The sequence below is a fragment of the Mus caroli genome, chromosome 15, assembly GCF_900094665.2.
Source record: "Mus caroli chromosome 15, CAROLI_EIJ_v1.1, whole genome shotgun sequence".
Classification (NCBI taxonomy): domain Eukaryota; kingdom Metazoa; phylum Chordata; class Mammalia; order Rodentia; family Muridae; genus Mus; species Mus caroli.
In genome coordinates, this window is record NC_034584.1 from 90343325 (window position 1) to 90368742 (window position 25418).

Consider the following 25418-nt stretch of genomic DNA (forward strand, 5'->3'; position numbering starts at 1 on the left):
GGGGGAGAGGGAGGGAGGGAGAAAAGGAGGGAAAGATGAGAGGAGAGAGGAAGAGAGTTGAGAGAGAGAGAAAGGGAGGGAGGGAGAGGGGAGGGGGGAGAAAGAGAAAGGGCGAGAAAAAGAGGGAAGGAGAGATGGGAGAGTGAGATGAGGGGAGGAAGGGGAGGGAAAAAGAGATGAGAGAGGGAGGTAGGGAGGGAGAGAAGGAGGGAAGAAGAGAGAGAGAGTAGGGGAGGGGACGGGGGAAGGGGAGGGAGAGGGAGAAGGAGAAAGCCCAAGAGAGGTGAAAGCATGATATGGCAGGTAGGTTGGTGTAGGAGTGAGAAGCTGGGGGAAGGGAAATCCTGGGCTGGAGGTTTAGGTAAGGGCACAGAGAGGAGCGCTGGGGAGCCACAGGTAAAGCAAGCAAATAACCTAATAGACACCAGTTAGCCATCCATCTGTGGGAACTCAGAGGAAGCACGCCAAAACCCAGATGTGAAACAGAACCCAAGGTCCTGTCCATACTCACAGAAAGAGGAGGATCCCGGTGTTGGCCAAGGCGAAGGCAAGGCCCAAGATTCCACTGCCCATGATGGCGTTGCTCAGGTTAAAGACAGACATTCCCAGGGAGGTTGTTCCTGGAATCTGGACAGAGACAGTCACCGTCACTAAGCACATGGTCTCAAGGCACTTCTTCAAGCCACAGCCTTTCCAACGCTACCAGAACCCACCGAGAAAAGAAACTGGAGAACTTTTTCTGCAGTTTATTTTTTTTAATGGGTTGTATGAGAAAAATGTCGCCAGCGACAGTAACATTTTCAGGGCTGAATGAAAGCCCTGCCCTGTATATCTGAGGTGTACACTAGTTAACACATACACTGTTTCTCTGTCTCTCTTTGACACACACTCTCTCTCTCTCTCTCCACACACACACACACACACACACACACACACACACACACACACACACGTTTCAATTTATTTTACATCCCAACAGCAGTTTCCCCTCCTTCTTTTCCTCCCACCTCCCTCCAGCCCCACCCACCCATCCTCCATTTCTCTTCAGAAAAGGGCCTGTCTCCATGGCTATCAACCAGCCACGGCATATGAAGTTGCCGTTAAGACTAGGCATCTGAGTGTGGACAGATGAGGGAGAGACACCTTTCTCTCCCCTTGTGTCCCTTGCTACCTATGGCAGCTGGGAGCTGGCCCTGACCCTCACTGGATACAACACTGAAAGAAGCAGTCTCTGCACCTCACCTGGGCAGCAGGTCAGAGGTGGCCCTGGCTACGGGGGTTGCTGGTGAACCAGTTCTGCGTGTGTGAGAACGCAGGAGCTGGCTCTGCCCCTTGGCAGCATTAGGTGGGCCAGTCAGGATGGGGCAGGAGAGTTTACCTCAGTGGTGTGGGTGCAGAAGAGCTGGCTGGCTGAGCAGCTCCCATACCTCTCAGGCTCAGATCCAGGGTTCACCCCAGCATCTACCGCATCAATGAACTGCTGGAGGGTGTGAAGAGGCCAGTCCTGCAGATCCAAAACTACAGGATCTCCATGAACAGGGCAACAACAGACTATCCAAGAGGAGTCCCAGTGAGGATCCAGTATTGATAGAGTAGCAGAAGCCAGAGGCTTCAAACCAGACCAACAAGTCACTGCTACAAACATTTGCAAGCAAAGCCGTGTGGACAAAAGGGAATACTGTGAATACAGTGTCACATACTGCAGCTTCCACAACAAGTTGTTTATTTCTCTTTTCGGGGGGGAGGTCCCAGGGCAGGGTCCAAGGGGATGGGGAGATTAGTGGAACTGGGGTGCATGGTGTGAAATTCACAAAGAACCAATAAAAAGTTAAAAGAAGAAAAAAGACTAGGCACCCTCTCTTCTAGAAAGACTAAACAAGGCAGCCCAGTAGGAGGAAAGGACCCCAAAGGCAGGCCACATAGTCAGAGGCAGCCCCTGCTCCTACTGTTCGGAGTCCCACAAGAAGACCAAGCTACACAACTGTAACACGTGTGAAGGGCCTAGGTCAGTCCCATGCAGGCTCCCTGGTTGGCGGTTCAGTCTCCGTGAGGCCGTACAGGCCCAGGTGAGTTGATGCTGGGGGGTTTCTTGTGGTGCTCTTGCCTGTCTGGTTCCTACAATCCTTCCTCTCTTTCCTCCCTAAGGCTCTGCCTAATTTGGCTGTGGGTCTCTCAATCTGTTCTCATCAGTTGCCGGATGAAGCCTCTCTGATGACAATTGAACTAGATGCCCATCTATGAATATATCAGAATATCCTTAGGAATCATTTCACTGACTTTTTAAATTTATTTTTTTAATCTACTTATTTATTTTTTGCTATCCACGGTTATCCTGGGTCTCTGAACTATCCAGTATTTGACTGCTAGGGCTCCATCTCATGGCATGGTCTCAAGCTATACCAGTCATTGTCTGGCTATTCCCACAATTTCTTTACCCCTCCATGTCAAGCTGGTAAGACAAATTGAAGGCTGAAGGTTTTGTGGCTGGGTTGGTGTCCCAACGCCTTCACTGGATGTCGTGCCTGGTTACAGGAGATGGCGGGTTCATGCTCAGAATTCCCCATTACTAGGAGTCTTAGCATCACCCTCTTAGATGCCTGGGCGCTTACATTTTACTAGGAATGCCCCCCACAATTCTCAGTGCTCCCTCCCTCCATCCTCCCCACACCCGATCCCTCCTGCTCCCATCCTTACCCCTCCACCCCCACTAAGTCCCCTCCCCCAAACACACCACTACATCTATTCTGTTTCCCCATTCACAGTGAGATTCACCTATCCTTGAGTCCCCCTTGTTACTTAGCTTCTTTGTGTCTGTGGAATGTAGCATGGTTATCCTGCACTTTATGGCTGATATCCATTTATAAGTGAGTACATACCAGGTTTGTCTTTCTGGGTCACCTCAGTCAGGATGGTCTTTTCTAGTTCCATCCATTTGCTGGCAAACTTCATGAAGTCACTGTTTTTAATAGCTGAGCAGTAACCCATTGTGTAAATGAATATATTTCTTTATGCAATCTCCAGGTGAGGGACTTCTAGGTTGTTTCCAGTTTCTGGCTATTATGAATAAAGCTGTATGAACACAGTCGAGTAACTGTCCTTATGGTAGAATGGAGCATCTTCTGGGTTTATGCCCATAAGTGTTACAGCTGGGTCTTGAGGTAAATAGCTTCACAATTTTCTGAGAAGTTGTCATATTGATTTCCAAAGTGGATATACAAGTTTGTAACTCCCACCAGCAATGGAAGAGTGTTCCCCTTGCTCCACATCCTCACCAGCATGAGCTGTCCCTTGAGTTTTTGACCTTAGCCATTCTAACCGATGTAAGATGGAATCTCAGAGTTGTTTTGACTTGCATTGCGGCTAAGGATGAACACTTCTTTAAGTGCCTCTCAGCCATTCACCATTCCCCTGTTGGGAATTCTCTATTTAGATCTGTACTCCCATTTTTAAAATGGATTATTTGGTTTGTTGGTGTCTAGGTTCTTGAGTTCTTTATAAATTTTGGGTATCGGGCCTCTGTCAGATGTGGGGTTGGTAAAGAGCTTTTTCCATTCTGTGGGCTACTGTTCTGTCCCTGTTGACGGTGTCCTTTGCTTTACAGAAGCTTTTCAGTTTCATGAGGTCCCATTTATTGCGTGTTGATCTTAGTGACTGCTCGACTGGTGTTCTGTCCAGAGAACAATGCATGCTAAACTATTCACCACTTTCTTTCCTATCAGGTTCAGACTATCTGACTTTAGTTAAGGTCTTTGATCCACTTGGACTTAAGTTTTTTTTTTTTTTTAACAGGGTGATAGATATGGATCTATTGGCCTCTTCTACATGCAGACATCCAGTTAGACCAGCACTATTTTTGAAGATTCCTTCCTTGTCCCATTGTATATTTCTGGGCTTCTTTATCAACAATCTGTAGGCGTGTGAGTTTATTTCTGGGTCTTCAATTCCATTGATCAACTTTTCTGATCTTATGCAGTACCCCGTGGATTTTATTATTATCATCGCTCTGTAGTACATGCAGCCTGAATCAGGAATGGTGATACCTCCCGAAGTTCTTTATTGTGCAGGATTGTTGTAGCAAACCTGGCTCTTCGCTTTTCCAGATGAAGATGAGTGTTGTTCTTTCAAGGTCTGTGGAGAATTATGCTGGGATTTTGATGGGAATTGCTTTGGTGAAGACGGCCATTTTTACTATGTTAATCCTACTAATCCATGAGCATGGGAGATCTTTCCAATAACTGGTATCTTCTTCCATATCTTTCTTCAGAGACCTGAAGTTCTTGTGATACTGGTCTTTCACTTGCTTGGTTAGAGTTACACCAAGATATTTTATTCATGGTTGTTGTGAAGGGTGTTGTTTCCCTGATTTCTTTTGTATATAGGAGGGCTGCAGTTTGTTTTTGTTTTTGGTTTTGGTTTTAAACTTAATCTTGTATTCAACCACTTCACTGAAGATGTTTATCCCTGGGAGAATTTTGAGGGTCACTTATGTATATTATCATATCATTTGCAAATAACAATACTTTGACATCTCCCTTTCGAATCTGTATCCCCTTGGTCTCCTTCAGTCGTCTTACGGCTCTAGCTACAACTTCAAGTACTATACCGAATAGATATGGAGTGGACAGTCTGTTCTTGGTCCTGATTTTGTGGACCTGTTTAATCTTCTCCCATTTAATCTGATCTGGGATACTGGCTTGCTGTATATTGTCTTTATTTTGTTTAGGTTTGTCCCTTGTATCCCTGATCTCGCCAAGACTTTAATCATGAAGGTGTGCTGGGTTGTGTCAAAGGCTTTCTCAGCATATAATGAGGTGATCCCGTGGGCTTTCACTTTCAGTTTGTTTATATGGTGGATTATATTGACGGATTTTCACATGTTGAACTATCGCTGCTGCATCTCCAGGACGAAACCTAGTTGATCATAGTAGATGATCTTTTTGATGTGTTCTTGGATTTGGCTTGTGAGTATTTTATTGAGTATTGCATCAATGTTCGTAAGAGATTTGTCTGTAATTCTTTCTCTTGTGTGGTTTAGGAACCAGGGTGACTGTGGTCTCATAAAATGAATTTGGCAGTGTTCTTTCTACTCCTATTTTGTGGAATAATTTGAAGAGTATTGATGTTAACTCTCCTTCGAAAGTCTGGCAGAATTCTGTTCTAAAACCATCTGGCCTCGGGCTCTTTTATTGTTGTTGTTGTTGCTGTTGTTGTTAGTTAGTTAGTTACAAGAATTCTAAGGACTATTTCTATTTCCTTATGGATTATAGGTCTATTTAAATTTATTATCTGATCTTGATTTAACTTGGGTAAGTGGTATCAATTGAGAAAATTGTCAAGTTCTTTTACATTTTCCAATTTTGTGGAGTATATGTTTTTTGAAGACCTAATGGCTCTTTAGATTTCCTTGGTGTCTGTTATATTCCCCATTTCTGAGTTTTTAAAATCGGCATACTGTCTCTCTGCCTTTTGCCCTTTGGCTAAGGGTTTGTCTATCTTGTTGATTTTCTCAAAGAACCAACTTTTTGTTTCAGTTGATTCTCTTTACTGTTTTCTTTCCATTTTAGTGATTTCAGCCCCGAGTTTGACTACTTCCTGCTATCTACTCCTCTTGGGTCTGTTTGCTTCTTTTTGGTTTTGAGCATTCAGGTGAACTGTTAAGTCACCAGTAGAAGATCTCATTTCTTTATGGAAGCCCTTAGTGCTTTGAACTGTCCTCTTAGCACTGCATTCATTATGCCCTATAGGTTTAGGTAAGGTGTGCCTTCATTTTTATTATATTTGAGGAAATCTTTAATCTCTCTCTCTCTCTCTCTTTCTTTCTTATATGTAAATACACTGTTGCTGTCTTCAGACACTCCAGAAGAGGGCATCAGATCTCATTACGGATGGTTGTGAGCCACCATGTGGTTGCTGGGATTTGAACTCCGGACCTTCGGAAGAGCAGTCGGGTGCTCTTACCCACTGAGCCATCTCACCAGCTTAATCTCTTTCTTTATTTCCTTCTTGACCCAGTGGTTATTCCATAGAGTTGTTTAATTTCCATAAGTCTGTAGCTTTGTGTTGTTTCTGTTGTGGTTGAAGTCCAGCTTTAATCCATGGTAGTCCAATAAAATACATGTATTTGTTGAGGCTTGCTTCCTGACCAAGTGTGGCCAATCTTGGAGAAGGTTCGGTGAAGTGCTGAGAAGAAGGTATATCCTTTTGTTTTAGGATAAAATGTTCTGTAGGTATCTGTCAGATCCATTTGAGTCATAATGTCTGTAATTCCATTATTCCTCTGTTTAATTTCTGTCTGGGTAAGAGTAGGGCATTGAAGCCTCCTACTCTTAATGTGTGGAGTTCAATGTGTGATTTAAGCTTAGTAATGTTTCTTTAATGAATGTGGATGCTCTTGCACTTGGAACAGAAATGTTCAGAACTGAGCCATCCTCTTGGTGGATTTTTCCTTTGAAGAGTATGAAGTATCCTTCCCCATCTCTTTTGACTAATTTTGGTTGAACGTCTATTGTGTTACATATCAGAAGGGCTACACCTTTTTGGAAAATCTTTCCCTGCCCTTTACGCTGAGATAATGTCTATCTTTGATGTTGAGGTGTGTTTCTTCTGTGCAGCAGAATGATGGATCTCGTTTTCACATTCATTTGGTTAGTCTGTGTGTTTTTTATTGTGCAACAGAGTTCACTGGTGTTGAGAGACATTAATGACAAATGATTAGTAATTCCTGTTATTTTGATATTGGTGGTGGTGGTGGTAGTAGTAGCAGTTTTGTGTGTGTGTGTTTTGTGTTTGCTTCCCTTCTTTTGGTTTTGCTGGTATCTATTTATTTCCTGTGTTTTTGTGGATGTAGTTAATCTCTTTAGGTTGGAGTTTTCCTTCTAGTATTTTCTGTAGTCTTTTATTTAGAATCTGCAAGACATCTGTCCACATTATTCTGGCTTTTAGAGTCCCTTGAAAAGTCGGCTGTAATTCTAATAGTTCTGCTGTGTATATTTCCTGGCCTTTTTCCCTTGCATATCTTAATCTTTCGTTGTTCTACACATTCTGTGGTTTGATTGAGTGCTGTTTTTTTTTTTTTCCGGTCCAATCTGTTCTGTAAGCTCCTTGTATGTTTATAGATGTCTCTTTCTTTAGGTTAGGGAAATTTACTTCTATTATTTTATTTAAAATATTTTCTGGATCTTTGAGCTGCAAATCTTCTATTCCTATTATTCTTAGGTTTGGTCTTTTATAATATTCCAGATTTCCTGGATGTTTCATGCCAGGAGCTTTTTAGATTTAATATTTTTCTTGACTGATAAATCTACTTCTTCTATCATCTCTTCAATGCCTGAGATTCTCCCTTCCATCTCTGATATACTGTTGGTTAAGCTTGTACCTGTAGTTCTTCCTTGCTTACCTAGATTTCCCATGTCCAGAATCCTGTTAGTTTGTGTTTTCTTTATTGCTTCCATTTCAGTTTTCATGTGTCTAACAGTCTCCTTTACCTGCTCCCCACCACCTTAGCATTCTATGTGACTTAGTGATTTCCTTCAATTTTTTGTCTTTTTCTTGTTTTAAGGTTTTTGTTTTTTTATTTCTTCTTTAAGAACCTCTATTGCTTTCATAAAGCTGCTTTTGAGGCCGTTTTCTTGTGCTTCAGCTGCATCAAAATATTCCTTACAGGTCTTCCTGTCACAGGACAGCTAGGCTCTGGTGCTGCCATATTGCCCTGGCTGTGGCTGTGTTCTTATATTGGCTTTAAGGAATCTGAGTTTCGGATGATTATAGGTCTAGGTGCTGATTTCTGAGTTAGATGGGTGTGTTTTGCTCCTTGGTTTCTGTTTCCTCTTTGGTCTCATGGATTTCGGACCAGGTGGGGGCTTGACTTCTGGCAACTTGCTTGGCCTCTGATGCAGCAAGGGGTCTCTCCTGTTGATTGATGTGGTCTGTGCCTAAGCAGAGGTGAGGTGGAGCCGGAAGAGGCCACTACAAAGGGTCTTGGGGAACTGTGTCCAGGGAGTAGGGCAGTTTAGCTGTCAGAGGCTCCCTCACCTGTCCTGACTACACAGAAATGTTGTCCCCAGTCACGTGCACATGTTGCCCCAGTCATGTGGTTCTCAGACTCAGCTCCCACACACTGCCCCCAGTCATGTTGTTCTCAGAGTCAGTTCGCACACGTACACACATATGATACTTACATACTCGTCGCATTTCCTTTTCTCCAGATGGCTGTTTGTGAGACTCCTCCTACTCTCCCGATCTGAGATGAACTTGCTGAAAAGACACACAGAACATAGTTAACCTTATGTTAATGACTGCGAGCTTAGCGGCAGCATTTCCAAAACACACTGTATACAGCAAACTGACAAGTTGTCAGTTGGTTGTCAAAAACTGTCTTATCAACCATCTCCCCACCGTGTGTGTGTGTGTGTGTGTGTGTGTGTACACGTGCGCCTATGCATAGTGCACGTGCATGCATGTTCTCTACATTTCTGTTATCAAATAAGCTCCAAGCATTCCCAGGCAGGCTCTCATTCATTTTTCTATCGGTCACTCTACCATTCACAAAGTGATTGTTGCTTATCTTGAAGGAGATGCTATAAGGTATAAAAGAGCTATAAATTTTGAACCATTTTCAAAGTAAACTAAACCATCACACACAATATAAGTTAGCTTTTATGCAGATTTTCCACTAAGTAGAAAATTCCATAAAACCAAGACTGCTATGCACCTGGTGCTGTTAAGAATCCTGGAGACGAGGTTTCTCCTGAGCTCAGGTCCTACCACACAGGGTCACTAAGCACAGTCCCCGTCCCCGCTCCCTTGCAGAAAGTCAGTAGCTGTTCCACCAGCAAACATCCAGTCTGCACCAGCTCTGTGCAGCACAGAGGAACAGACACAGGGGCTAGGAACGATCTCTAGGGTATCAGGGTCCAGATTGGGAAGTTAGTGGTCCGTAGTTACAGTCAAAGCCAGGGACTTTAACGTGATTTGAATTCAGGCTCTGACTAGGTCCAATGGTTTGGGAATCCCACTTTAGTGTTCTCATCTGTAAAATGGGAGGAACACCTATCACGCTGCCTCACAACTGTAGGAGGAGAATGAGCAAGTCCAAACTCAACTCAGGGCATGGCAACCAAGGTCAGTGCTCGCCCAGGGGAGGAGCTTAAGTTAGGACTGGGTGAGAGCCAGACAGAAGATGCTCCAGCATGCCACATGGACAGAGCTACACAGAAGAACAGAAAATATTCTCAAGGCTAACACAACACCGGCAGACTTAATTTAGAACTGAACGATATAAACTTGGAATCTCTAAAAATTCCCCATTCAAAGAAAGCTTCTGGGCCAGGGGGTGGTGCACACCTTTAATCCCAGCACTTGGGAGGCAGAGGCAGGTGGATTTCTGAGTTTGAGGGCAGCCTGGTCTGCAGAGTGAGTTCCAGGACAGCCAGGGCTACACGAAGACACACACACACACACACACACACACATATCTGAAACAAACAACCCCCAAATAAAACAAAACAAATCTCCTGTTAAAAACAATCTATTCCCAGAGAAACTGCTGCTCTCCTCCCGTCTTTACCCGAGTTCCAGGGATTGAACTCAGGTCAGCAGATGTGTGGAGCAAGCGCCTTTCCTCACAGAGCCATCTCGCTGGCCCCTCCTGTGTATATTCTTAAAACATTTCGAGAATGTTGTTTGGCCCTTGTGCTGGTGGCCTGTTTTATGTCAACTTGACACAAGGTAACGTCATCAGAGAGGAGGGAACCTCAATTAAGAAAATGTCTCCAGGGAGGCCCTTGGTCCTGTGACGGCTCTATGCCTCAGTGTAGAGGAATGCCAGGGCCAGGAATCAGGAGTGGGTGGGTTGGTGAGCAAGGGGAAGGGGGAAGGAATAGGGAGAGGGGGTTTTCGGAGGGGAAACCAGGAATAGGGATAACATTTGAAATGTAAATAAAGAAAATATCCAATAAAAAATTAAAAGAAAAAAAAAGAAAAGAAATAGACTTCAACAAGGTGGGGGGATAGCATTTTCTTAATTAGTGACTGATTCGGGAGGCCCCAGCCCATTGTGGGCGGTGCCATCCCTGGGTTGGTGATCCAGGGTTGTATAAAAAAGCAGGCTGAGCAAGCTACAGGGAGCAAGCTGGTTTAAGTCACACTTCTCCATGGCCTCTGCATCAGCTCCTGTCTCCAGGTTCCTGCCTGCTTGATGCCTTCCTGTCCTGACTTCCTTGATGAGCAGTGCTGTGGAAGTGGGAGCCAAATGAACCCTTCCTTTCCTTCCCATCCTGCGTCTGGCCATGGTGTTTCCTTGCAGCCATAGAGACCATGTCTAACACAGCCCTTCTTGAGGAAGTCAATTGTCTGGTTATCATCAGAATAAACCAGAGTAAATTTTTCCTCAGTCATTTCAAAGCCACTTGAATCTAATTTAAAGAAACATCTTTAAACTCTGTCTAGGACTTTATACACCTTTTTTTCTGAATGATGCTACAAAGTTGCAATAAAGTTTCTTTTAAACAAACTCTATCAGTAGTGCCTACTGATCTGCCCCCTTTCAGTGTTAATTCAAGGGATCTGCTATTACCACTCGAAATTCATAACAATTGCAAACTACAGCTATGAAGTAGCCATGAAAATAACTTTATGGCTTGGGGTCCCCTCAGCATGAGTAACTGTACTTAAAGGTCGCAGCATTCGGAAGGTTGAGAACCGCTGCTCTTGGATCAAGCTTTTAAAGGAAAACCCCTTTATTCTCCCAACTTCATTTTCTTCTCTCTAACTTTCAAGTCTTTACTTTGTATTCTTGTAGACTTAAAAGAGAGAGAACCAACTTGCCTTTTTCTAATGGAAAATTCCATTGGAAACAACCAGGGCAGGCAGCTTCCACTGCACCGTCTCTATCTCACCATTTTCTTTTTTTTTTTTTTTTGGTTTTTGAGACAATTTCTCTGTGTAGCCCTGGCTGTCCTGGAACTCACTTTGTAGACCAGGCTGGCCTCGAACTCAGAAATTCGCCTGCCTCTGCCTCCCGAGTGCTGGGATTAAAGGCGTGCGCCACCACGCCCGGCTACCATTTTCTTTTTTAAAGGCAACTGGCTGTTTAAAATCACCGACCTCTGGCATTGAAACTGACATGAAACTTATTTTTATTGACTTAAAAAGTGCTGTGGGAGGTGGCATCTGTGACAGGTGAGCATAAGACGACAAACTTATCATTAAAAAGAGTTTGCACTGGGTCAGTCTGTACCCATAAAGTGGAATGTGCTAGACCATCAAGCAGTCGGCTACATCGTGAATAAAATAACACGGAACAAAAGCTTACAACAGATGACTTCGTGACAAAACCTTAAAGAGGGCTTAGGCATCGCATTCAGATGTGAGCAGCCAGCAGTATAATGCTGTTCCTTGAAATTAAAAGAACACGAAGAGACCAGTTAGTGATGAACTGTGTGACAGAAAGAATGTCTTTGGACAGGACTCTCTCCCAGTTGGCTTCTTCCTACACTGTCGTACTTGGTTTGAGGAATTACAGCACAAGAGATGACCACAAACAGAGCTGGTTTACTTAAATGCTGGCCGCTAGTCCTCTCCCTGATGGACAGACAGACATCCCACAGAGAAAGACAAGGGCAGAAGGAAGTGACACATAAAAAGGGATCAGGGCCAGTGTGGTGAATATGTTTGTAACATTCGCACTCTGGTGGGAAAACTGAGTCCCAGGTCAGCCTGGGCTGTACAGGAGCTCCAGCTAGCCTGGGCTACAAAGCAAGTCTCTGTCTCAAAAAAAAAAAAAGAAGAAAAGAAAGAAAGAAAGAAAAGAAAAGAAAGAAAAACAAAACAAAACCCCCAAACCAAACAGACAAAAAAACCCCAAAACCATAAATAATATAAATTTATATATGCATATATAAAACATATATATAATATGTGTATAAAACATAACACAAGATTATGAAGTAAGGGGGGGGGTGGATATCAGCAAGCACATAATGAGAAACAAACCAGAAGTCTGAAGGTGACGCCTGAGGGTGGACGAAACCCTTATTTGGCTCCAAACTGCACTGACCATAAGACCAAGGAGAGCTGACTTGTAATGGACTGACAGAAGCCAAAGGTGGCTCCAAACTGCACTGACCATAAGACCAAGGAGAGCTGACTGTAATGGACTGACAGAAGCCAAAGGTGGCTCCAAACTGCACTGACCATAAGGCCAAGGAGAGCTGACTGTAATGGACTGACAGAAGCCCAAGGCGACTTTTCTGGCACACCTCCCAAATTTAGCGAAATTGGGTGGAGGGCAACGGGGGAGTGGGGGGGTGGGGCGAGAAAACTTTTTAGAGGATCGTCAAGCTGACTCTGCATGTAACAACGACCACACATTCTTTTAAAAAATAAATCTTAATCAAACTGTATTCCTGGTTCTTAATAACTAATTACCCAAGAGTAAAGAAAAAAAAAACACATGCATTCGGAGACAGGCTCAGAGCTTTCTGGATATACAAATATCTCACCAAGCTTAGGACAGCAATCACAGCAGTCATTAAAACCAAAAGCCAATCACTGCTCGGCAGGATGGAGAAGAACAGGCTTGCCAAAGACACAGTGTTACAGTTTTATTGATTCAGACACTTCTCCAGCTAAGAGGCTTGGAACTGCCAGGCCAGACACCCAGCCAAGGGCCTTCCATGGATGCACCTCATGTCGTTCCGTAACAGTGAGCTGGCCTCCTAGCGCGACTGAAGTTACATTGCTGATTCCTGAACTGCTGAGCTAGGAGTTGAACATGAACAGGAGACTGCACACACAGCCCGTGCTCTCTAGCTACCAAATGGACAGCGTTGCCTATTCCCCAACAGCCCTAGAACCAGCCCCAGGAGGCTAGGTGAGGTTTGGAGAGGGGATTGGGGGGATGGAGGGAGAATTACAGAAAATCTATGATATGCCAGTGTTCAATACAGGTCTAAACCCTAAGCTATTTGGCCTCTCTCCATCCCTCCTTCATCATCCTCTCTTTCCATCAACCATTTGCCAGGTCTGCCCTGACTCAGGTACTGGGTAAGAACAGTAATACCAAGATGACGGACAGGCCTCCTTTCCAGCAGTCTCATCCCCAGGAATCACTAGGGGTTGGCTACTCATTCCGAACAGTAGCCGGAGCATTACTCCTTGACCGTGCTAGAAAGGAAGTCTCAGGACCCACTCCAGACTTCCTGGATTAGAACCTGCCTTGGATGAAGCTCGCCAGTGTTCTGCACATACATTAAAATGTCTGATGAAGGTCTAACAGGCTGGGTTGTCCCTAGCTTAAATTTCTCACTATCTGGCAAAACTTGGTGTATAAAAAACAAACAAAGGCTTGGAACAACAGCAAGCATTCGGATGCCCACGCGGCTCTACTCTATGGTTAGTTAAACCTCAGAAAGGATTCTTACTGAAGCCGGGTTAGCTTCCAGGCAAAGCTATGAACTACATGAGAGGTCAACCAAGATCAGTACCACATCTTCAACGTCCTCTCCAGCTCTCTACGAAGGGGTTCCAAAGGGAGAAGCTCAGTGCTTGGGAAACTTACTTCTCTTAAATTATATAACGAGCCCCGCCTTCCCACAAATGTGAGCTACAGGAAGGGCCGAGGGCGGGCAGGGAGTCGGAGCTTGAACAGGGAACACAGGATAGGCACATGGAAAAAGGCAAGCCACTCAGTGGGGCCTTCAGTAAAACTGACTGGTTTCTCATTTTTTAATGTTTGTTTCCTTTTATCTGTTTCGTGCTGTCATATTTTGTGTTTGGTTGTCAGAGGCAGAAGCGAAGTAAGGGCTGGGGCGGAGCGGTCAAGCTCCTGCCTGGCATACACAAAGCCCTGAGTTCAATTCTAGGTACTGCCAAAACAAACGGACCAAACGAGAAATGAAGCAAGAGCTGTGAGTGGACAAGAAATAAAATGAGGAAAAGGGGGGGGAGGGAAGGAAAGGAAGGAAGGAAAGAAGGAAAGGAAGAAAGGGAAGGGAGGAAAGGAAGGAGAGGAGGGAGGGAGGGATGGAAAGAAGGGAACAAAAGAAAGGAAAAGGAAGAACATGCAGACAGACAGACAGACAGACAAGGTGCTGACTTTCAGAGAGTAGGAAAGTTTCATGAAATACCAGAGAAAGCTCTCCTGCACCAGCTGTCGACTCATCACTGTGTGTGGGGAAGTGAGCTCACCCTGCTGGAGGCCAAAGTCTGGGCAAACAGGGTGTTCCTTCCAGCAACTGCCAAGTGACAGTCACCTAAAAACCCGACAGTTTGTAAGTAGAACTTATAAAACTCAAGGGTAGACTCCCAGTTGAGCATTATAAATGACTCGCTTTAAGGTAACGCTGCTTGGTTAAAAAAAAAAAATCAGAACGTCCTACTTACTACTGTGAGGTGGAGCTCGGCAGGATCTACAGCGCACAAACAGCTTTGGAACCACGGGAACCATTACAACCCAGACGTTTAACCAAGGGCTCAACCTTGTATCACACATAGGATAGAGAGACAGATTTAGACTGGCCGGGATGGCTTCTTGCTTATTAGCAAATCCTCTCTCATTTGCAGGACGCTTGTTTTGCATCATGGTCTAAGGAGCCATGGCAGTGTAAGCAAAACACTTGGAAACCAAGAAACAGATTCAAGATCTGTGAGTTGGAAGCCAGTCTAGTTTATATAGCGAGTTACAGGTCAGTTAAGACTACATAGATAGGTCCTGTCTCAAAAAACAAAAAATAAAAAAACAAAACCAAAACAATGATGGCACTGATGGGGCCAGAGATATACTTGCTGCTCTTCAAGAGTCCTCAAGTTCAATTTTCAGCTCCCATGTTAGGAGGCTCACAACATGTTAGGAGGCACACCTGCTCCCAGAAACCTGCTGCCCTCTTCTGGTCTCCACGGGCAACTGCACCCACATGCACACACTCCCACACGGATGCTCTTGCATACATAATTAAAAAGAAAAGAAATGGAAGCTACTATTAATTATCACTCAAAAAGGTGGAGGGAGTATTTAAAAGATTCCAATAAAAAGCAACATCACCCAACACCAGTGAACACACTGGGACACGAGGAAGGGTCTACATTAGGGGCTTAGCATTCACTACAGGAAGGGGAAAGGAGCTGAGAATGACCACACCGTGCCACGTACTCCAGACTGTCAGAAATGGTTTCTACAAAGATGTCCGCGGGTGGCTGTGCCTTTATCCTCTGCATCCCTGTCTCCTTGGGGCCTTAACAAAGCGTAGCACGATGGCATGCTAATAAGCAGTCCCACAGGGCTGATGAGATGACTCAGCCGGTAAAAGGCACTTGCCACCAAACCTGACCACTGAGTGGGATCCCTGGAATCCACCTACTGGAAAGAAGGAACCAATTCCCGAAGGTCGTCCTCTGACCTCCACACTCTTAACAGGACCCCTCCCTCTCCACCCCCACGTGTACGCATGCATGCATGCATGCATGCATGACGCACACAGGCAAGCACGCAATTAAAATTTCTTAAAAGAAGTCCTGCAGGCACCACTCTCTCCCTGACTCCTGCTAAGGATCCACAAAAACAAACAAACAAACAAACAAAAAACAGATTGAAAAACATCACTATGTCCCAGGATGGCCTCAAGTCATTTAAAATCAATAAATTTGGTTCTACCCTGGTAAAAGCAGTCTCAGAGTCAAGAATGAAAAGGACTGCCGGGCGTGGTGGCGCACGCCTTTAATCCCAGCACTCGGGAGGCAGAGGCAGGCGGATTTCTGAGTTCGAGGCCAGCCTGGTCTACAAAATGAGTTCCAGGACAGCCAGAGCTATANAGAGAAACCCTGTCTCGAAAAACCAAAAAAAAAAAAAAAAAAAAAAGAATGAAAAGGACTTGTACCAGGTTGGCCCTCTCTCCTCCCACCGCACCCCCTTTTTTCTCTTTCATCGACTATTTCTCTCCCACAGTCCTTCACAGAGCCATTTGGACTTAGTGGTCGCTATAATTATTATTATTAAAAATCCAAACTTCCCATGATGTTCAGAATGATGGTGCCCTTGTATTTTCTACTCATTTGTAGAAATAACAACGCAACTTGGTTGGTTTCTTAATTAAAATATGGGGCAATGGTTACAACACTCATTTAGGTATGAGATGTGGTAAATTTCCAGTCAGTCTAATTCATAGGCATAAGGCTTTGAGATGTGTTGGCTGGTTGGGGTCCAATGTATTTATACATTTTTTATTAGACTCGACTGAGAGATTTGAGATGAATAAATTACGCTTATATTCATTCCCCTCATCTGCCATTCCAGACGATGTGCAACAGATGCTGCAGAAGAAATTCAAATTGCATCTTCAAACAGAGCATAACTTTGGTGAACGAAGAGTTCACCCAAATCCCTGAAAGAACGGTTTTCTACAGCCATCCCTTCCCTGGGTGGCATTTAGGGGAAGACGCTTACCTATTTATCTGGCCGTTTTCTACTTCTGTGAAGTCATTAGAGTCGTTGCTGACATTGTCATCTTCGGGTACCGTCATGTTCTGCAGCTCCGTTAGCTCGAGGCCACTTTTGAAATGCATCATATTCGGTGTCCGCAGTCAAAAATCAACCCAAATTTCTTCCGTTCTGAGGCTCTTTAGTAGCAGACAGCAGCAAATACAGATGCCTGAGACCCCTGAAAGAGCAGAATAAGGAGTTATTAAACGAATGGGAGATAGTGTCACCAATACATAAAGCGCCGTGAAAAGCCAACAAATAATGAAGACATGGCACTTTCAAATGTTGCTACTGGACGCATGAAAACATGAAGCTTATCACTAAACTTTACGGCTTTTACACATTTCCCTCCATTTTCTACTACAGAGTAAGTTACATCCCATAACCTTTAGCTCACAATTATAGAAGCCTCAAGTTATGGGGCTGGAGAGATGGGTTCAGTGGTTAAGAGCACTGACTGCTCTTCCAGAGGTCCTGAGTTCAATCCCCAGCAACCACATGGTGGCTCACAACCATCTGTAATATGATATGATGCCCTCTTCTGGTGTGTCTGGAGAGTGACAGTGTACTAAGACACAATCAACAATCAGTCAACCAATAAATAGAACTCAAACTAAACCCTTTTAAAAATGAAAAATGAAACCCCAAGTTAGCGGCAGACAACATACACAATGTTTTTTTATGAACCCATGTTTAAAATGATCTGATAAGGGCCAGAAAGATGGCTCAGCAAGCTAAGGCACTTGCTCCTAAGTATCTGAGTTCAAGCCCCATGGCACACACAGTGAAGAAGCAGCAGCTCCTGCCTCAGCCTCTGACATCCACACGTGTGCTGTGGCATACGGGTCCACCAACCATAAGCAAAAAGAGATTTCAAAATTATTTATTTATTTTATATACCCGAGTACATTGTAGCTGACTTCAGACACACCAGAAGAGGGCATCAGATCCCATTACAGATGGTTGTGAGCCACCGTGTGGTTGCTGGGAATTGAACTCAGGACCTCTGGAAGAGCAGTTAGTGCTCTTAACTGCTGAGCTATCTCTCTCCAGCCGGAGATTTAAAATTTAATAAGTAACTAATTAAATGGGAGCGGCTCAGTGCTTTTGATGTGCTTGCCCATCACTGTAGGCTGAAGAGTACAAATCTCCAATAAACGGCATCACCTGGGATCCACCTACAACCTGGACTCGTTTTATTTTGGAATTTAGTGAACAGTTTATACATCAGCTGCGAGGGATTAAATCAATCTTCAGTGGAGTCAGCCCACATCAGGGAATCAGGGAATTAAAATCTCTCACTCAGAGGATTTTGGTTAATCCACCTGCTACTTTATTTCCTCATGGGGACAAAGGATGATCAGAGGTCTTGCTTTCTCCCTCACGTGGACAGCTGTGGCATCAGTCCCTGAAGTGCCACCAACAGAACATAACACACGGGAAGAAATTTGGGGAGGCAGCATCAAAAACCGGAAGGATGGCCACAAAGACAAATGAAACTTCAAGTGCAAACCAGGGGTGGCGTCACAGGCCTGTAGACAGGAGAGGCTGGAGGGACAGCCCCTTACACAGGAAGGGACTCATAGAGTAAGACCCTTCATCAAAAGGGAAGGAAGACGGAAAACACATATAAGCATGGCTGGCCAACCCGGGTGACTCAAGTGTGTCCCTTCAAGGGCATCCTGGAATGCACAGAATCTTAGAAAGACTTAACTCCAGACTCTAGAGTCTAGATCTGTGGCTCTCAACCTTCCTAATGCTGTGACAGTTTAAAACAGTGCCTCATGTTGAGGCGAACTCCCAGCCATAAAATTATTTTCCCTGTAACTTCCTAACTGTAATTTTGAGACTGTTTTGAATTGTGATGTAAATATCTGATATGCAGGATCTCTGATATGCAGGATATCTGATAAGCAAACCCCTCGAAAGGTCGTTCATCCCCCAAAGGGGTCGAGACCCACAGATTGAGAATCTCTGGCTTTGATGAAACCCTACCAGCAACTAATGGCTGCCAAGTGAGAGAAAGTCGAGTTCCGTCCAGGGACGAGTATCCCTCTCTCGAAAGGTTATCCAATCCCAGTATCAGCCACACATACATACATACATACATACATACATACATACATACATACAAACGAGCAACATTAAATGGACACAGCAGGATGTACTCATATTTGGATATATGTGTGTAAAAACAATAATTAAGCCGGGCGTGGTGGCGCACACCTTTAATCCCAGCACTCGGGAGGCAGAGGCAGGCGGATTTCTGAGTTCGAGGCCAGCCTGGTCTACAAAGTGAGTTCCAGGACAGCCAGGGCTATACAGAGAAACCCTGTCTCGAAAAACCAAAAAAAAAAACAAACCCAATAATTAATAAAGTCACAAATTTGAGGAGTAAGGAACACGAAAGGTGTTGTGGGGAAAGGGGGTGGAGTGGAAATTATGTAAATAACAATACTCATGTAGGAAATTCTCAATTAGATAAAGGTAAAAAAATAAAATTGAAGTTTAGAGAAGTTAATACAAATAAATAAATTTTCTATGGAGCACCTGCTTGAGACAGCCGATATATTGTGTGATTCTGGACGCTCTAGGAGGAGAGCACCCTGGGTGAAGGGAAGTCTGATCTGCCGACACAGGCGTCCTGGCTGGCAAACCAAGAAGCCTTTTACTCAGTGCTATCTAATGGACCCACAGAAGCGCCCAGTTTGGAGTATAATCTCTTTGCACGTGGAAACTAAACAATAATCTTGTTCCTCCCAGGTCTCCCTTCTAGAAGGAAAATTTTCTGGTGTCAGGTGATTAAACTTCTCTAACAAAAGCACATTCTAATATCTCGGATCCCAGGAGCCTCTCTCTCCTGTTGTACCCAGCGCCTCTGGGAAGGCAGGAAGCCACAAGGGGACAGCTGAGTCCAGCTAGCACTGACTGCTTGGGGGGTCCATCAAACAGTGGCAATGGGTGTCCCATCTTCTCCATGCAAAGCTGGGTGCACTCAAGTGGTTGGACCCCACTCTCACCTCTGGGATCCCTTTAATGAAAACTGGCCTACAAAGCACAAAGCAGGCTGGGTAATTTCTAGACTCGTGACTCTCTCACTCTTGCTTCTAATACTGCCTGACAGGCTGTTGAAGTGAGCCTATCAGCCTGAAAGGGGGGAGGGGGTGACATTTCTAATCTGTGTTAAGGAGTTTTTCCTCTCTCCAAACTGGTAATAGGGTACCAGGCAGGGATTTTTTTCTAAGAACAGAATTTGATTAGTAAGCGATTTGGAGTCTGCTGATTGAAGCTAACCTCTCGTTATCTGTGTGTTTGTATGCACGTGTGCGTGAGGGCATAAGGAGTGCGTGCCTGTGTGCACGTTGTGTGTGTGTGTGCTCGTGTGCACTCGTGTGCACGTGTGTGTGTAATACAAATGGCTGACCTGTCATGTATGGAAGTGAACATTACCAAAACCCCCGCCCACTACACCCACGCAAACACCATGCAGTACAAGTCCATCAAACAGGGCGAGTTTTCACGGGTATTAAAGTAAGTCTCCTTGAAGATGAAAACCGGAAACAGCATTCCAGTTCATCCTGCCTCTCACTTCCCCTGGGCTCTGCTGGGGAAATACTTGCTCAAATTCTCACTTACTTATTTGAGGGCCAAGTGAAGATGGAGTCTTAAAAATTTTGGGAATATCCACCCATGGGACTGAGCACAGGGTCCCCAATGAAGGAGCTAGGGAAAGTACCCAAGGAGCTGAAGGGGTTTGCAGCCCCATAGGAGGAACAACAAAATGAACTAACCAGTACCCCAAGAGCTCCCTGGGACTAAACCACCAAACAAAGAGCACACATGGTGGAACTCATGGTTCCAGCTGCATATGTAGCAGAGGATGGCCCAGTCAGTCATCAATGGGAGGAGAGGCCCTTGGTCCTGTGAAGGTTCTATGACCCAGTATAGGGGAATGCCAGGGCCAGGAAGAGGGAGTGGGTGGGTTGGGGAGCAGGGGGAGGGGATTATCAGAAGGGACACTAGGAAAGGGGATAACATTTGAAATGTAAATAAAGAAAATATATAATAATAATTTTTAAAATGTTGAAAATACCAAACCTTCAGGGACCTGAGATGGGGTTATAGAAAAGTTATTTGGGGGCTGGTGAGATGGCTCATCAGGTAAGAGCATTGACTGTTCTTCCAAAGGTCCTAAGTTCAAATCCCAGCAACCACATGGTGGCTCACAACCACCCGTAACGAGATCTGACACCCTCTTCTGGTGTGTCTGAAGACAGCTACACGATGTACTTATATATGATAATAAATAAATTTTAATAAGAAAAAAGAAAGGAAGGAAGGAAGGAAGGAAGGAAAGTTATTTGGATAGGAGCACAAATTTTCTTTCTTCTCCAAGAGTAACACACACTTCATGGAGACTCTAGAACAAACATGAAAGAAATTCCACCACCTAAAAATAGGCCGGAGACTCACTCCCTCCTCCTCGTTTCTTTCATGCCTCCTTTTCCATCTCTGCCCCCGCAACGTCCCTTCTGGTTTAATGCTGATGATTTTAGATTGTTTTTAACCTACTTTTTTTTTTCATGGAGTACCAGATTATAAGGGCTGTGAAGGACAGAAATGTCTTTCTAAGCTGTTAGTTCTGAGGACGTGGCTACAGAGCCAAATCGTGAGTTCGAACCCTCAGTCCTTATAGAAAAGCTGTATGTATCTATAATCCCAGAGCTGGGGTTGGGGTCGGGATAGGTGGATCCCCAGAACTCCTAGCCAGCCAATCTAGTTGAGCAGGTGAGTTCCGGGTCCAGTGAGAAAACCTGTCTCAAAAACTAAAGGGGGAAAGAGACGGAGGAAAACAGCCAAGGCTGACCTTTGGTCTCCACACGCATGAAAGTGAGCATGAGCCCACATGAATGTGTACACACACGTACACACCTGTGCACACGCAGAGGCCACACACCTACGCAAAAATGATTGTCAGTTCCTCAGTAATAAAAAAATACAGGCTTCGTGTGACATCAAACTTTGCAAATGGCTGAAAACAGCCAAGTGTCCTCTGTTCTCAGCACGCAATGATCACCAGAGTTTGGGAATTGGCCTAAATTTTCCAGAGTTCTTCTGTGGAGACAAGCTACCTCCCATGGGCACCCCACCAGTACATCTCTGTCCAACAAAAGGTGACCAGGAGTGAAAATGTACACACTCAAGAAAGGGAGATTCATGCAGGGCATTGAGAGAATTTTATTTAGGTTTGTCTCCTGTTTTGCTTTGCTTTGAACCAGGCTAGGCAGCCTGAGGAGGACCCTGAACTTCTGAATCCTTCTGCCCCTACCTTCCAAGTCATTACACACGTGCACCACCATGCTGGGCTCTGGTCCCAGCACTCAGGAGGCAGAGGCAGGTGGATCGCTGAGTTCGAAGCCAGCCTGGTCTATAAAGTGAGTTCCAGGACAGCCAGGGCTATACAGAGAAACCCTGTCTCAAAAAAATCAAAGCAAGCAAACTATAGATAGATAGATAGATAGATAGATAATTTTCTACCCTGAGTTCTGAAATCAAACCCAAATCTACAAGATCCCTGCTAACACCTGGTTAACTGCTTGATACCCATGAAAAGGTAGGTACCAGAACTGTCACTGCAGAAGTTCAGATGCTCGATGGAGAGACTGGCAGGTAGAGACGGGGCCTGAGCTGAGACTTCTCAGTACAAGTAAGTCACGGTTGGTCAACAGAGGTAGGAAGTTCAGATTGGACTTAACAAACACACAAACAAACCAACCATAATTTCCCTGAAAGATAAGCAATGCTCAGCGTTAAGATACTGGCCCAGCCATGTAATTTGGAACTTGGGAGACTCTGAGATAGAAGGATATAGAATGTGAGGCTAGGGCTGGTGAGATGGCTCAGTGGGTAAGAGCACCCGACTGTTCTTCCGAAGGTCCAGAGTTCAAATCCCAGCAACCACATGGTGGCTCACAACCACCGGAAATGAGATCTGACGCCCTCTTCTGGTATGTCTGAAGACAGCTACAGTGTACTTACATATGATAAATAAATTTAAAAAAAAAAAAAAAGAATGTGAGGCTAGGCTGGGCTGCTGCGGAGAGACTTTGACTCAAGGGAAATAGGAAATGAAAATCTTCAGGGTGTGAGAGACCCTAAGCTCGGTCACTAAAGAGCTTCCTGCACGAGCAGGAAGACGCAAGTTCAGGACCCCAGTGCCCAGGTAACAGTCTGGCAGCTTGTCTGTGATACCAGCATTGGGTCCAGTCCAGGAGTCGGGGGAGAGGGGGGAAATGAGTGTATCCCTGGGGCTCTCTGGCCAGGTAGTCTAATGCAAATAGTAAATTCTAGCTTCAGTGGGAGACCCTGTCTCAAAAACCAGATGGCACAAAGAGATAAAGTGGGTCATGCAGGTGGGTAAAGACACTTTCCACCAAAGCCTGATGGCCAAGTTCAATGCCTGGGACCCACGTGGTCGAAGGAGACAACCAAATCCCACAAGCTCTCTCTGACATCCACATGTGCGCACACGCACACAAACACACACACACACACACACACACACACTCATACACGCTAAGTACCTTTTAAAAAGTATAAAATGGAAAATGACCAAGGAATACACTTGATGTGTTCTTTCGGCTTCTACATCCATGTACATATATGCATGCATCTGCACACATGTGCGCATGCAACTGTCAGACTATACATTTAAATAAGGCATCATACGATGTTAACCTAACTATAACTACAACACCTCAGTATTTAAAGTAGTTAGAAATCACATCCTACCCAGCACAGAACACTCCTGATCCTTGCCACGGTCTCACACTGTTCTCGAGGCATGGATTACTATCCTGGTACATTTTAGCACAGCACCAAAGGAAACTACCTCATAAGATGACTCTGTATTGTGTTGTGTACCAGGACAAGGATATGCAAATAACCTTGTGTGGCTTTAAGTCACCTGCAACCTGTTTAAGCAAGCAAGGCCACCCCATATAAGATGTTAGCATACCATAAAACATTTTGCGAGCCGGGCGTGGTGGTGCACGCCTTTAATCCCAGCACTCGGGAGGCAGAGGCAGGCGGATTTCTGAGTTCGAGGCCAGCCTGGTCTACAAAGTGAGTGCCAGGACAGCCAGGGCTACACAGAGAAACCCTGTCTCGAAAAACCAAAAAAAAAAAAAAAAACATTTTGCACGACAGAAAACAAACTAACATCCAGGAAGATTTCAGAAATATACTTATTCCTGTATTATACTCGTCGTATGGAAGGGAGGAAGTGAAGAAAAGAAAAAGGAAGAGAGATGATAGGACCTGGAGAGATCAGGACTTCAACTGTGTGTCTTAGACCAGGGAGGGGGTGTTATTTACACTGGGGACAGTACTAACACGATGACTTAATCAGTACCAGGTGAGGGGCTGGCTAGCTCAGTTACAGGTAGTTGTGAGCTGCCTGGCAATGGAACTTTGGTCCTCTGGACGAGCAGCCAGTGCTCTTAACTGCTGAGCCATCCCTCCAGCGCCTGTTTTATTTTTATTATGAAGTAATAATAATAGTAATAATAATGATGATGATGATAATGGTATCCTAGCTCAACACCTGGAGTTCACCCCAACAGTTAACTAAGTTTGAGGACGTGTTAACAAGCCTAACAAAGAGGACATGCCAATAGCGACAGCGTCACGGGAAGTGCTCAGCACTGGTGATGCAAATCAGAACAGCAAGAAGCTACAACCTCACGCGCCTTTAGGACCACCCTCATCACAACCGCAAGAGATGGCACGGGTTGCTGAGGGTGCGGAGAAAGCGCGTCCTTGCACACTGTAGGTGGAAATTTACATTGAGATTCCTAAAAAAAATTAAAAATAGAATCACCATATGACCCAACAATCCCTCTTCTGGGCACACACCCAAAGGAATGAAATCACCACTTCTGAGGGCATCTGCACTCACGTGTTCAGCGCAGCCTCATCCTGACTGACAGCCGAGAGAGAGACACTAGCTGAGACACCAAAACACAGGAACTGCCCACAGACAGCTGGATGTGGAAACAGTAACACACACTCAAGCACATACACACACAGAACACACACACAGAACACACAGGTACACACATGCACGCACACACACATACACAGACACAGAGAGAGATAATACATAGGTACACGTACACACACACACATACACAAACAGAAAGACAGACAGACAAATGATCTTATTCTTCTAGTTGTCTCTTCACACAACTGAGTTTACACACTTGAAAGTTCCAGATCTCTGCACTTACGCTAGAATGATCTGTATCCATACGCAAACACGAGTCTGTATTTCAAAGGGCCTCCGACAGACTGAGCGAGTTAACTATAACTTACTTATACAATTTTATAACTTACTACTGTTACTTATTATGCTATTGCTTATAATATCTTACTTTCAGTTGGGTTATCGTCTCTAAATGCAATAAGGCATCCATCATTATCATATCACATCGGTTGTCACGTGTCACTGGATAAATAAAACAAGAAGAAAATATAGGAGACAGCCAAGCTCCAGATCCGTTACACACAGGACCCGACCTTTATGAACCCAGACGAATGGCACATTTTGTAATCTCAGCACAGGAAGGCCAAGGCAGAGGACTGCTACAGATTCAGCTTGTCTACACGGTGAGTTCTGGCCCAGCCAGGTCTACACAGGGAGACAAAACAAAAAGCAAAACAAAAAACCCACAAAGATCAAGCAGAGGGTCTGAGTTCAGTTCCAAGCACCCACAGGAGGACACAGAACCAAGAGATGCGACACCTTCTGGATGCCTAGGGTACTGCAGTCACACGTGCACATAACCACACACAAAAAAATGTAAATAAATAAATAAATATCGAAGACCTAGTGCAGGCTCAGAAAATTAATGAACTGGCCACAAGCCTAATGGCTTGAGTT

General features: G+C 44.7%; 1 protein-coding gene across 3 annotated transcripts in view; it reads right to left on the reverse strand.

The window, feature by feature from the left end:
- The window catches only part of Slc38a1 (solute carrier family 38 member 1), a 71818-nt gene that overhangs the window by 35839 nt on the left and 10561 nt on the right, over nucleotides 1-25418 (reverse strand). For all 3 annotated transcript variants that reach the window (XM_021183413.2, XM_021183411.2, XM_021183412.2), the window contains exons 2-4: nucleotides 16439-16652; nucleotides 8178-8253; nucleotides 512-627 (exon numbers count right to left, since the gene is read on the reverse strand). In XM_021183413.2, the coding sequence (XP_021039072.1) occupies nucleotides 512-627; nucleotides 8178-8253; nucleotides 16439-16560 (314 nt within the window). In that variant the 5' untranslated portion in view covers nucleotides 16561-16652. The remainder of the gene's footprint in view (nucleotides 1-511; nucleotides 628-8177; nucleotides 8254-16438; nucleotides 16653-25418) is intronic.